We start from the raw sequence: 14423 nt of genomic DNA on the forward strand, positions 1-14423 counted from the left end.
CTTTATTTTAATTACAAAAACATTGACTGTACAGTCACGTAATTAAAAAAGTTAATGAAGATTCGACAAGATAAATAATCCTCAAGCTCTGAGTTTGTAAGGCATATGATATGTAAAACAATTATCACCTTTTGGTAGTTGAACGTAACTGATATGTAATCCCTGGAACGCTTGATGAATCGACAGCTGCACTTGCATCGGTGCAAAAGCTTAAATGTGACCTTCCAGTTGCGACATCAGATTCAACTTCCTCGAGCATCTGAAATAATAAGCACAACCTTAGAGTAGCTTTCCTCGACACAAACACACAATGAAACAAATTGCTATGCAATACTTGGTATTCTATTGAAAAATATACTATAAATGTTTGAAGTTACCTCGATGGCTTCTTGTAAAACCTGAAACAACTCTTGATTGCGTTTCCTTTTCAAAACAACGTCGTCCTCCTCCAGCAATAGCTCTTCAAAGAGATCCTCTCTGCATAAGACGTTCAAAATTCTAGAATCATTTTACAACTCATGCTACAAAATAAAGTATGTCGCTCTGCCCATGTCTCGAATCTCTTGCTTTATGCCATAAATTATAACTAAGCTTTATGCCTAAAGAAAAATTCACAACTCATGGTTTCATGGCTTATAATCAGTAATTCTACGGCCAAGGGCTTTTTTATCACACAACAAAGAATCCTCAAGATTAACTGCTTCATGGCTAGCAGTAAATGGTACATTAACTGTATGGGAACTTGGAAACTAAAACAAAAGAGCTCCAAAACCTATACCACATCCAATCCACCAGAAAATCACCCTCCAAATCTCTGATATCAGGATCACTTCGATTGAATTTACAGTTATTTTACTTTGGTCCCTTATTTCAGTTGGGTCCCTGGATCGTTTATCTAGAAATTCAGTTATTGACATATTTCCTTCCTTCTGAATCTAGATACTAAAAGTCACACAATACATTATATTTTTTCTTCCAAAATGGCAGACATTAATTGAATGGACCAATTTAAATATGGAAAGTATATAACAAAATATTAAAGAAAGAAGGATCCAAGACTTTGAATTTCAACTAGGTACCTGTAAAGTTTTTGTATAAAGGTGCTCTGAAGTTTCCGTTTTGAGTGGTTCACCTAAAGCACATCAAGCACAAACCAAAGAGTGTCAATGAGGGGTAAGATACGAAAGAAGACAAAGGAGAGAATTACGCTTACCAGAAAATGCATTATAGCTTTTGGCACTAGATCTTGAATATTCTTTCTGACAATGTCATAGTATGATCGGATGAGTAATTTGGTTACGAAAATTTCGACTGTTTCATTCTCTGTGGCTTCAAGTGGCCTTAACATGGATGGGGGCTGATACCAAATAAGACAATAAGAAGGAAAATGACTGCTGTTAGAAAATGATACAGATATAAGACTAGTAACAAATCACATATACAAAATTAACTGCTGTAAGCTTTCCTAGGAATAATTTGTATATTTAAAGAACACAAACTGAACTGGAATTATCCTTAGGATATCTTTATTGATGAACACAAGGGGTTACACAGTTTCAAGCTTTCGAGAGGATTGTACTCCCCTATTCCCAACTGTCCGAGAGAATTGGGGCTCTCCAAAGTAAGACTACTCTTCTATAATTCTAGATAGATCCCCAATAAAAGCTAGACAGCTTATATATATAGTCTTTGGTACAAGTTAATCCCTCCCAACTACCCTAGAATTACAATAGTACCCTTCATTTAAAATGCCCCTCCTAAGTAATGCTTAATGAAGTTTTTTTCTGTAATAAGTGTATTTAAGTGGGGGTTTATCATTACCTCTATCAATTGGATTGTAGATGGCATCTGATCAGAATCATCAGGCTCGCCTAAGGTTCTGCTGTTAGATGGATTCCCTCCAGACGATCCCCTGGTCCCAAATATAGATGAAATACCCCAAGTCCTTGTTGATGTGTTTACTCCTATATTGCAACATACGAAATTTAAAGCTCATTTAACTAGTGACACTGGAGTTCTTGTTGATGGAACATTAGAATTTACCAGATGATGTAGGTTTCTCATTGTTCACTGAAGACCGACTTCCCTGCCAAACAAAAATTCACAATCTTCAGAGCATATCTTCAAACAAAATAGGCAGGATTACTACATTTGAAAAAAGTTAAGAGCACTTCAGCATTAAATTCCATCCATTCTACATGACAAGCGTCAAACAGATAGTTGACCCTGAATATTTTAAGATAAGTTTTAGATAGTTTATACTTAGTGACTTTATGAGCCATATAAATAAATGTATACTTCATTCATCCATTTAAATCTCACATCAAAATTGTTTAAAATAAATAGATAAAGTCATTATTTTTTATAAAAAGAAAACTCGGGAGCTAACATAATTCAATCTTAGAACTGTTAACGACACCTAATTCCGTATTTCCATCTCCCTTCCAACCAAACTAAAATTCTTAAATTTGATTAAAATTTTAAGATATAATTGAATTTTAAGACTTTGTTCAGAACTTGGATTCTGGCAAGGAAAAATTTTGTGAGGGAGAAGTCCAGTAAAAAGAAAGAGAGAAAAGTTTTCCTAAAGTTTTACAGCTTTTATTTTTGCAATTTTTCTCTTTTCTAATATATTAACAAAAGTTTTCAACACTATAATTTACATCAATTCCATTCTCACTTTTCCTATAAAAAATATTCTCTAATTGTTTTTTGAATCCAAACAAAAAATTTATTTTCCTGCTACAATTCAAGTTCCAAACATAGGGTAAAAGTGGCTATACAGTGATTCACAAATAGCAACTAGGAAATAAGACCCAGCCAGACAGTATTACAATACCACTCCTTTGTTTCCCTCTTTTCTCTATCATTGCCAGTTTCTAGGTCGTTTCCATTTTCTACAGAGTTGGAGAACGCACCTGGGTTAGTAAAGCTCCATTCATAAGAGACCTAGGAATAACAGCTCGAGAATTCTGGCTTTTCTCTATTGGCTTTTCAACATCTGCAATGCCCTGATACATATAAAGCACAGTTAAATGTATTCAGTGCGCTAGTCAAATTTAAAAAGTTAATGTATAATTGGGGTATTCAAGATGCAATCAGCCTAAATCTTCTGGTATGAGTTCAAAGAGCTCAACATATTTCAGAGTTAGATGAGATTAACGTTCAATTCTGACTAATCACATCGTGCCAGAAAAACAAAAACAATACAAGTAGAAACAAGTGTTGTAGAAATAAAATTAAGTGTGTCAAAAAACTGTTAAGCATGCAGCAAACATCCTTATTAAAAAATTTATATCAATTCAAATCTAGAGATGAATTTTTAGAACTGCCTCCCAAAGATAGTATAAGGGGAACAATTCTGCTATTGAATCTCATTATAAGATTCAGAAAATCCCTTACAATAAGGGATAAACACGGAAACAAGAACCTTGCAGCTAATACAGATACCAGATTCAGCAAATCCTATTGAAAAAAAAACACACACACACACACACAACAAGAGACTATGACTTTGAATCGTTATATCAGAGATTGCTAGTCCCAAGGAAGAGGTTGAAAAGCTCAAGAACTTGATTTGATCTTTAAAGAAACCTCGTGCCTCTTGCTTCCTTCCTCACTGAGGTGAGTATCATATATCCATGTCTTGAGCATCTCAAACAAATGTCTCTTATGCTTGAGTGATTGATTCCAGAGCTAATGATCTCATGACCAACCTCAAATTATTTCTACACATATGTCCAAGAAACCAAAAAATCAAGGTTGATAATGGTCCAATAGCCTCCATAGCTGGAAGGGCACAGTATCCCTAACCCCTTCTCTACCCTTGAAAACAATGTTACATGTCCCAAGATTATCTATCAATCTATTATCTATTCATCAACTCACCAAAAACTTGAGTTGTCATTTTCTTTTTTTATTGTGTGTTTCTGGGCCATGTTACAGAAGGTGATAAAATGTGCTAAGGACAATGATGAACCCTACTATTTTGAGACTTGTAGTGACAATGTCGACCAACTATCTCTATCTGACCTCTATCTCTCCTTTCATAAAAGCTCTCATCACACACTGATCAAATCTAATTCCATCATCTTAAAAAAAAACTGTACTTTTTAAAAATGTAAATCTAATGCCTTACATTGTGAAGTTGCCAAAAAAAAAAACAGAGCTTCCTTTCCATTCAGCAATAGAAAATATTCTTGTCATTTCGATCAGATTCACGCTAAGTGGGGTGCGTCTCGTGTCTATACTCTCTACATATCTGAGGCAAATTGGTTCATTTCTTTTATTGATGATTGTTTCCAAATGACTTGGTTATTTCTAATGAAAGATAATTCTCATGTGAGGTAATATCTCTCACCTTCCACAACAATATGATATGGCACAGTTTGGGGTTTAGATAAAAATGGTTTGTTTTGATAATGTGAGATTTTTTTAACAAAGCCGGTAAACCTCTCTTTGTTATTGTAATAAGACCAGTCTTCAGAATTCAACTAAGCCCCCCATTTGTGGCCAAAGGAAACTTATTTGATAAGCTATGAAAATTATATAATTTTCACTAAAGTGGTAGGGCAGGGGAACCTGTTGTGATCTCAATTGCTCCAAAGCAAGCTCAACAGCTTTGCTGCCACCTAGGAAATTTGGATGCGAAGAATTTATATAATCCATCTGAAAAAAAAAGGGTTGGTCAATCAGCTTAAAACCAGAAAAGCAGTTGGATCTGTAATGATATACAATATTAAGAATCCTGCATCTATGACATGTTCCAAATAGATAAATCAGAATGAAACCAATGAAGAATTGTTACTTATGTAATGCGCAAAAACCAAAGGAACCATCAACTTTCTTTCTAATAGTTCTAAATTTTTTAGAAAAATAGTAACACCAAAACATCTTAATCTCAATACTAAAATATACACTAGATAGCGTATGAAATGAGAGAACTACCTCCATCTCTATAAGATGTCCTATCATTCTCTCAGCAGGCTTTACACCTTCACGTAAAAACTTTACCACAATTTCATCCATGCGCCTTCTCAATTTTGGAAACCTTTGCAAGTCAGTTACTTCACAAGCACGACTAATCTGTAACAAAACAATTAGCTTCATGTTCATATCTAAATCTTCCATAGCATTACATTATAAAAAGCATCTCACCTTCATCAGTTCATCATAAACATAACGGACACACTGAAGACTAGGGTCCAACAACTGAGCAATCTGCCTTCTAACCAAAACTCTAAATGGGACCTGAGATGTGGAAAAAGTAGGAAGTTATTTTTTGTCCTCCATGTCTTTGGAAGGCGGAAAAACTAAGAAGTTACCATCCCAACATATTTTTCATAAAGGAAGATGCATGATAGGGACAACAATACAGCATATGCCATTATCATCATCTCACCTCTGGAACGATTAATGCATTTCTAGCACCAGCAGCATTTTGAATAGCTATCCGAATATCATCATCATTTAGACCCTCACAAGGATCGACTTCCTGCAATTACTTATAGCCAAACTGCTTGTTAATACAGTAACACCTTATTTTTAATAATTTATCTTCGCACCATATAAATCAGTACCATAAACATAATAAGAGATGCTTTCATGGCAGGGGCCCATTAACTGAAGTAAAAGAAACAATGACTACCTTAATGAGATCGTGGTTCAAACTTATTAGTTCTAAAATTAAAATGTATGCAGCATATATAACAAGCAACATAAAAACAAAAGACAAAGTTGTTTTAAAGTTGAAGGTGTACCTCCAAGCTCTTTACAAAAATTGATTGAAATATATAATGGATCCTGGCTCCACCTGACAATTCTTTAGTTGATATTTCCTGACTACTTCCATCCACCATAGCATAAAAATCTGTTAAATGAATAAAACAGGATCAGAAATGCTAAAAGAGTCCAGTGAAAAATAGTAATGAACTAATAGAGACCACCAGATCATTAAGTTTTTCATTTAAAAAATAACATAAAAGATCGTACTTGGAGTCCAGTGCAAATTCTACAGATTACAAAAATGACTTAACAAAAAAAAACCTAAATTTTGAGCAAGATAACGGGATATTGAAATTCACCTTCACAATATTTTGACAAAATGTTCAACAAAACTACTCCTTTTTCCACCTGGTTGATATACAGGACAAGGTAGCAAAATAAACTCAAATAAATAATTGTCACGGTAGTGAGACAAGCAAAGCGACGAGTTTTCAGGAGCAAACAAATAAATAATAATCAACAAATAGATGATGGACAAACTTTTACACGCATCTAAGAAATAAAATTTGCCAATGTTTCTCAATTTGAAGTTCAAATGATAGTTTTCAGAATTTAGACATGTATAATTCCATATTACAATTGCATATTTAAAAGCAAGCATTATTCAAGATCCAAACAAATATGACATGCCAACCATATGCAGAAAGCCAGAAACACCTAGTCTTATCACCCAATAGCATAACAGAATCTAATTCATATGATTACAGTACAACTTACATTAGCCTCTACAACATTTCCGTATGTCTGAAGTTCTTTAACAATAGCATTCATTTCTGAGTTCAGCTCAGACTTCAAACTTGGGAGAGCCATTCTAATATGTTGTTCCAAAATCTGGCATGTGAACATCATTGGCAACAATTAAAAAGAAAATAGGAGTAAGTGAATTGTACTGAAATGAGACACAAAAGCACGTAAAACTTGAAATTTACTTAATCCATTTATAGGAATCAAGCAGTATTAATGATGCAAAGAAAGGAGTTAACCAACCTGATTCAGCTTCCTTGATAGCTGAGGAATGCCACAACAACCAGACAGACCACTATATACCTTTAATATGGAAGGCAAATGAAAATTGAACAAAATTTAAGAACCAAAGCAAATTTAAATCATTCTTCAAGTCAAAATGGTGATCAAGGAAGTGCACACTACAGGATGATCACGGAAGAATTTCTCTTCATGAGAAAGTGCATCAGCAATGCTACGGTTTTTATTAATGTCCTGCAATTCAGAAAGGAACAAAGCAAGGCATCAACTTACTTACATAATTTTGACAAATAAAATCAAAACTCATCAAATTTGTTTGGCCATAACAAGAGACTACGAACTAATGAAAGTGAATCATTATTAGAAATTTGTTTGCATCACACAACTGTTTAATCAACTTGTATCTCACAACTATACACAAAAGATGAAGAACAACCTGTGGGAACCACATAAGGATAGTTTTTACAAAAAGAAAAGGTAATGCGTGTAAAGCCACAAAGATGTTTGAAGAGAACTATTTATACAAGTCAACAGTAGATTCTGCATTTCATATCTTACCACTTTCCCCAAGAAAAAGAAAAAAGTTACCTCTTGGCTCCGATTAATAACGCCAATATAACCAAGGCGAAGTGGAACAACTTTCCCAAGCAAAAAGTTGCGGGCATCAGTTCCTCGATCCATTATATCAAGCTACAAAGAGAACCATATAGCAAGTAAAGAGTATGATTAAAACAAATAACCAAAGAAAGTGAAAAGTATTCTTCATTTAATTTTGAAAAGAAGAGAAATACAGACCTTTGTAATTACACCAATTGTTCGAGAACCTGTTCAACAATCATGTCAGGCACAAAAAGTTAGCTGGTAGCCCAAAAGACAAAGTAGAGTAAACTCAGTGACGAAAAATCCAGCCACTAAAATTCCTACCAGTTGGATCAGCTTCTCTAGCCATTTGAAGTGCATCCGAGGTAGCCAGATCAGAATTTGCAGGACTAACAGCCAGTATAATACACTTTTCTTGCCTAATTTGGGCCATTATCATTTTCCTAACCCTTGCCTCTATATCATTGGGTTGATCTCCAACAGGAACTTTAGTGATGCCAGGTAAATCAACAAGCATCATATTAAGTACATTCGGAGAGAAAATCTTCAAAAAAATTTGTTTATCTGAAACCCCTTTGTTCAACCCTGCTCCTCTATCAGTCTCAGCCTTCATCAATCAAATACAAAGCATGTCAATCAAATACAAGGCATGACACCATACACAAGCAAAGAAAATTACAAATTGGGGGCAGTATACGGTGTGTGCTTTCTCAAAACAAATTAGATGCACCCATTTTTCCTAATCTCTCGATAGCTGCCAACAGCAAGAATGATCCAAACAAAGAGTGAAATCATTGGAAGCATATAATGGATGATATTAGTGAAAGGTAACTGTGATTTTGCTTAAGCAGAGATTATCGAGCACAATAATAATTCATAGTTGCTATTTCTTCTAATAATAAAAATATGAGAAATAAATATTTAGAAAAATCTTGTTACAGACAGCTCCGCTCTCTAAATATCAAGCAAAACACAACACGATGAAAATTGTAAAATAAGAAATAATTTCATACAGATTTACGACTCTTTTTCATTGATAGGACATTTTTTGATATGCCGGGTGAACACGAATAAGCTGAATATTCAACAAAGGCCACCATTTTTGAGCTACCAAAACACATGTTTCTAATCACAACAAAACGAAATGTTACTTTCCTGAACAAATTAGCTAGTTAAGAAACTGCACTGCTAACATTCAAAAACATACATTTCATAATTCAAAACCAAAAAACAAAATCACTCAGCAATCAGTCTCTGTCAGACAATCAATAAATTCACTGCGAATATAAATATCCCCACACAATCAAACTGCATTCACATAAACCAATATTTCCAAATAAAAAAAAATAATCAAATGTTGATTTCACGTACTGGAAAGTAACATGATCATAAAACTATCTACCTGAATTTCGCGGCGAATCTTAGAGAAATCGTAGAAGCGCTTTCCAGGCAAGTGACGAAACTCGCCCCACTCTGCTCCATCATCGCCGGGACTCACCGGCCGATTCTCAAGCACCAGCAGAAGCGGTCTCCGAGTACAGATATCGCAGCCGCGAGGAAGAAAATCGCGACCGACGAGCGCCTCCAGCACGCTGGACTTACCGCTGCTCTGGCTACCCACAACCGCCACCAGAGGCAGAGAAATATCCAACAAATCACTCCCGACCGGAGCAATAATTTCCTGGAGCTTGTTGATGATCGGCACCAAGGACGAACCGATCGTCGGAGAAGCTTTCGGCTTTGAACGGACGGGGTTCACCGGTCTAGTGTCTTCCCCCATTGACATTGGTCAAGATTCTAGAGAGAGAAAGCAGAACGAGTATAATGTTGGTGGTCAAGAGAGAGAGAAAGCTTAGAAGAGTGGCTATGGAGGGGCTGAGGAGGTGCGATCGTGTGAAGTAATGAAAATCTTGCAGAAGAAGAAAGCGAAGGAAGGAAGGAAGAGTTTGAAATGTGAGTTGATGGTATATATATGTTTTGGAGGTTTGGAATCTGGCCGTTGGATTCTGATCGGACCGCTGTGAATGAAGGCTGTTGTTCCTTTTGTCGAGTCAATACGTTTTCTCTCGTTATGAATTGAGAATTTGGAGAGCACGCGCTCCTCTGGCATTGATAATTGAGTGCTATAGCTATTACATGACAGGTTAATTTATTGTTCAAAATGAAGTCAATAATTTAAAATATATATTTTGTAATAATTCAACGGCTTGTTACCCTATATTTAATTGAAATATACTTTTATTACTCTCTAATATAAAAAATACCTATTAGTACCTTATATTTATAAATTCAATCAAAAATATACCCTAAGATGAATTTCAACAATATTTTTAGGAAGTATACTCATTTGGTATCTTGTATTACATCTATGGTATCTTCTAATACAAAAAATATTTTGCATCCCTTGATCTTTGCTTTGTTTTACAAAGTTCTAACTTAACGGGTTTGGATATTCCATTGTTTATGGTAAATGATGTCTTTTATACACTTGCTCAGTCATGTTCTTTAGCTATCATATTTAAACTAAGCTTAATTATATTTAGAGAATATATTTTTCTGGTACTCTGTATTTCATTAAAATATACCTTTGGTATCTTCTAATACAAAAAATACATATCAGGTACCCTATATTTGTAAAATCGGTTTAAAATGGTACCCTTTGATGAATTTTGGTCAATAAAAGTACCTATTAGTTCGAAGTTGCACGGTGTTTCCGAGATCGAGCTTATTCTCTATCATACGGTGTCAAAGCCACGCAGTGTAGTCGTCGTCTGGGTCACCTCGACTAAGTCTATTAGAGTCGAAGCCGACTGGGTCACCTCTGCTGGGTCAATTCAGGGGGGTGGGCTCAAAGAAGTGGTGCCAGATTTGGGTATTTCATAGACTTCAGCACCATTGTTGTTCTTATTTCATTTCTAATGTTCTTGAATGAAATAGTTGCATATGCCACAATATTTTTTATTATGTTTTGATTTTCATGTCACAGTGTTTTCGAATATGCTCTGATTTTCTTTTTAATTTCAGAGTTAGAGTTTTTATTGATGTCTATTTCATTATGTAATATATATATATATAACTTATTTGTCATTTCCAAGGAGTATGGCCAGATTTAGCAAATTTTGTATTGATTACATAATATATGTGTACGCCCTGATTTTCCAACGGACTATTAGCGAGCTGAGATACAGGCTAAACTATATCAGCCACGTGGATCCCCTATGACCGGAGCTGTTGTCGTCAGGTCCTACCTCGTTAGCTCGGGGTATCCAAGGGTTCACCAAGATTACTTAAGGACTGAGTCTGGACTCTGAAGGTCACAGGTCGAGGGAAGCATCCAGCTCGTGGTACGAGCTGGAGTTGGAGGCTTTGACCTTTTGTAAAGTCAACCACGCAAGGTAAACGTGCATATATCAGACATCGCGTGTCTGATATATTCCTGACTTCTTGGACACGCAGCATGAACGTGCGTATTCTGGCACCCACGACTGGGTTGTGTTGTGCGGCCCATTATCCCCCTTACCTATTGATTAGACCACACTTCATGAGTCAGGTTTTAGGAATTAATCATGAATGTCATAGAAGTGACATGATAGGTAAGAAGGTCACGGGATGACCTTCTTACCAACTCCCAGGTGCCCTCTCCTATAAATATGAAGACCCTGGGAGTTGCAAAGGGTTGGATTCTATTGTGTAAGGAAATACTCTGTAAAAGAATACCAAGCATATAACAATAATATTGACTGGTGGAGTAGAAGGATTTTAACCTTTGAACCACCTAAAAAACGTAATTGTGTCACCAGTCCATCTTCAAAAGATCATCCATCTCTTTCAGTTCATAGTTAAGCACTAATCCCTTCCTCTTATTTTCTTAATTACCTGTTGGCAAAGAGCCGCGTCAACAATATGTTTGTGTGTGTTTGGTTATATCTCTTCTATATAATAAGTGTGTAGATAACGGAAATTATTGGTTTTAATGATTTTTTATTTTTTTAATGTTAATTTTAACGGAATATTATTATATTTAACATAATATTCTTATATTTAACAGTAGTTTGTGAACACTTAAACTTAAATAAAATTAAATAAAAAATTAAAAAATGATATTTTTAAGATATTTTACAATGATAATTATTTTAAAATAATAAATAATTAAACAAATTAAAATATGATATTTTTCAGATATTTTACAATTATAATTATTTTAAAATAATAAATAATTCAACAAATTAAAATATGATATTTTTTAGATATTTTACAATGATAATTATTTAAAAATGATAAAATCATACGTTTTATAACTTAAATAAAATTTAATTAAACTTAAACTTATTTATTAGAATAATATCATATTAAACATATAATATAATATACTGTGAATTAGTAACAAATTACTATTTTTTTAAATCTAGCAAGAAACTTAAATTTAAAATTCACGTATAATATTTTATATTACATTAAATATATAATATATAATTTATTGTTGTTACTCTCAAATTCAAAAACTAGAACAAACATAAACTTAAACAAAAATAAATAAATTATTTAATTAAAATATGATATTTATTTCAAAATTTATATGACATTAATATAAATTTAATAAAAATAATTAATAAATTCTATAAATAAAACTAAACAAATATGCATATTGCACGTTGTTTATATCTAGTATATGTATGCATATGTTGATTGATTTTTTAGGATCTCATTTTAGTGTATTGTGAAACTATTAGAGAGAAGGAAGAATTTAATGGAGTAAATTCAACTGAACAATCTCTCTCTCAAATAGGCTTGCTACTATAAAAAGCTGCATAGAATACTAAAAAAAATTGAAAGATAAATAAATATGCCTAAGTTTCTTTATGTGAAGATAACATTTTGATTTTATTATGGGTTTTAAGTGGGTGAGACATTGAGGATGGATCTATTTACTAATTTGTTTTTTATTAAATAAATATAGTTTTAATTCATTATAATTTTAATAATGATTAGGATCAATTAATTCATTTAAATATATAAAAACAAATCAAGAAAATTAATTAATTTATCAAAAAAATAGGGTAATTTGGGTATTATAGAAAAATTGTTGACCAAAATTCATCTTAGGGTATTCCTTTTTAATGAATTTATAAATATAGGGTACCTAATAGGTATTTTTTTGTATTAGATGGTACCAAAAATGTATATTTCAATGAAATACAAAGTACTAAATGAGTATATTCTCTAAATATAATTAAGCTTAGCTTAAATATGATAGTTAAAGAACATGACCGAGCAAGTGTATAGAAGACATCATTTACCATGAACAAGGGAGTATCAAAACCCAGTAAGGCTAGAACTTTGTAAAACAAAGCAAAGACCAAGGTGTGCAAATAGCTATGAATACCCTATTTCCATTCCCACGTCAAATGACCATATCTAGGGTTAGATTGAGGGGCTGAAATCTTGAGCTTCCCCTGTGTTTTTCTAAAACTGAACTGTGAAAATTCGGCTTTCCAGTAAATACAGCTTTGTTTCTCTACCTCATTGTTTCACAAACTTGCGAAATTGTTCAAAACCCAAGCCTAAAATCTCTCTGCCTGTATAGATGTTCAAAACTCAGATGTTTGTCATTCACATAACTTCAAAGGGTCCATGCCTATACAAGTACCAAGATCAAATTGAACAACATAACTAAATGATTATCACTAGAATTGAATCAGACTATGGTTCAAGTGATTAATAAAGAGAAAACAACTTTTACCTCTGTGAGAATTGGAGGCGGCGGCGCCAGCAACGAGAAGTGACGGAGAGAGTACGTGAGGAATGAGGTGAGCTCGTGCCATTCGTCGTTGTCGAGAGTGATTAACCACCTTCTTATACTCTTAGCTCAAAAACTTAATTTTATTTGAGATTGGAAAAATTCGAAAAGTACTATAATGTCTCACAAATCATGATCCCTTATAATTAATAAAAATTATATCCAATTATATTATTTGTGTTCTAATTTGATTAAATCGGCATTGAAATTCAATACCATCAATATAATTTATATCTATTTGTCCTTTTTGGGGTTGGGGGCATTGTAAGTGCATTCTTTTCATATGCATTGACTTCTTCTTTTCTTTTTCTTTTTTCTTGATAAAGCATTGGCACACGTTAAAATTGTCATATATAGAAATTCAAAAATAATTCTTTAAAATTAACATCAAATATTGAAATCCAATTAAGAAGAGATGGTAATAGAATTTATGGCGGATATTCAAAGTAAATTAAATTAGATTACATTATAAACTTTATAAATTAAATCTCTAATTCAATTATATTAAATTAGATCACAATTAAAAAAAGTAAGAGTAATGATAGACATACTCTCAAATGAGTAATGCTATACACTTTCAATTTATACACTATAATGCGTCACAAATATCAACTATTTAATATTTTTGGGTGGGTCTCTTACCTTATATTTGGTAAGAAGGATGGAGAGAAGTAATAATAGATTAATTAAGAAAGATGGAGAGAAAGATGAAAGAAAATGATAGTGACAATCCTTAGAGTTGTTTGGTACGATAGGAAAGAAATAAAATAGTATAATTTTTTTATAATTTAAAATAAATAATAATATTAAAAAATTATTTATTTTTTGTTTTACAATTCACTCATATGGAAGGATTGATTTTTGTGGGCCCAAGGAATTTGCAATTCTTAGCCATTTCCACCCCTTGTTTTCATTCATTTTTACCAAACATAAATATGCTAAGGATGAATTACTTCATTCCAGAGCCCTTAATCCATCCCTCGTTCAATCCACCATACCAAACAAAGAGTAAATTGTGTGGTTATAAACAATTGACACATCATAATGTGTAAATTAAAAGTGTCTATCATTACTTTTTTCAAATTACACATTATTTTTACAAATATTTTAGTTTGCGTGATTATAAATAATGACATATCATAGTGTGAAGTATAGGAGTGTCTATCATTACCCAAAAAGTAAATGTTAAATTAAATTGGATTAACATGCCCTCTTATTTTACAAACCTAAAAAAATAGAGTTGGAAACTCCAAACCCT

General features: G+C 33.2%; 1 protein-coding gene and 1 long non-coding RNA gene across 2 annotated transcripts; both read right to left on the reverse strand.

Moving 5' to 3' along the window:
- Positions 1 to 5: 5 nt before the first annotated feature.
- LOC133803805 (dynamin-related protein 3A-like) lies at positions 6 to 9316 on the reverse strand. The gene is made up of 20 exons (XM_062241921.1): positions 8771 to 9316; positions 7693 to 7975; positions 7564 to 7592; positions 7357 to 7458; positions 6934 to 7002; positions 6772 to 6831; positions 6502 to 6615; positions 6084 to 6132; positions 5760 to 5869; positions 5402 to 5494; positions 5158 to 5250; positions 4948 to 5085; positions 4582 to 4668; positions 2919 to 3011; positions 2044 to 2086; positions 1822 to 1964; positions 1214 to 1357; positions 1080 to 1132; positions 378 to 477; positions 6 to 259 (listed from the first exon to the last, which is right to left on the reverse strand). Exons 1-20 carry the CDS (start codon positions 9152 to 9154, stop codon positions 125 to 127), a joined length of 2322 nt encoding a protein of 773 aa, XP_062097905.1. The 5' UTR covers positions 9155 to 9316; the 3' UTR covers positions 6 to 124.
- Positions 9317 to 12498: 3182 nt separating this feature from the next.
- Positions 12499 to 13316, reverse strand: LOC133803807 (uncharacterized). Its single transcript, XR_009878160.1, has 2 exons — positions 13109 to 13316; positions 12499 to 13003 (listed from the first exon to the last, which is right to left on the reverse strand). It is a non-coding gene; the product is annotated as an uncharacterized LOC133803807 (long non-coding RNA).
- Between the last annotated feature and the right edge of the window lie 1107 nt (positions 13317 to 14423).

This window comes from Humulus lupulus, chromosome X, assembly GCF_963169125.1.
Source record: "Humulus lupulus chromosome X, drHumLupu1.1, whole genome shotgun sequence".
NCBI classification, from domain to species: Eukaryota; Viridiplantae; Streptophyta; class Magnoliopsida; order Rosales; family Cannabaceae; genus Humulus; species Humulus lupulus.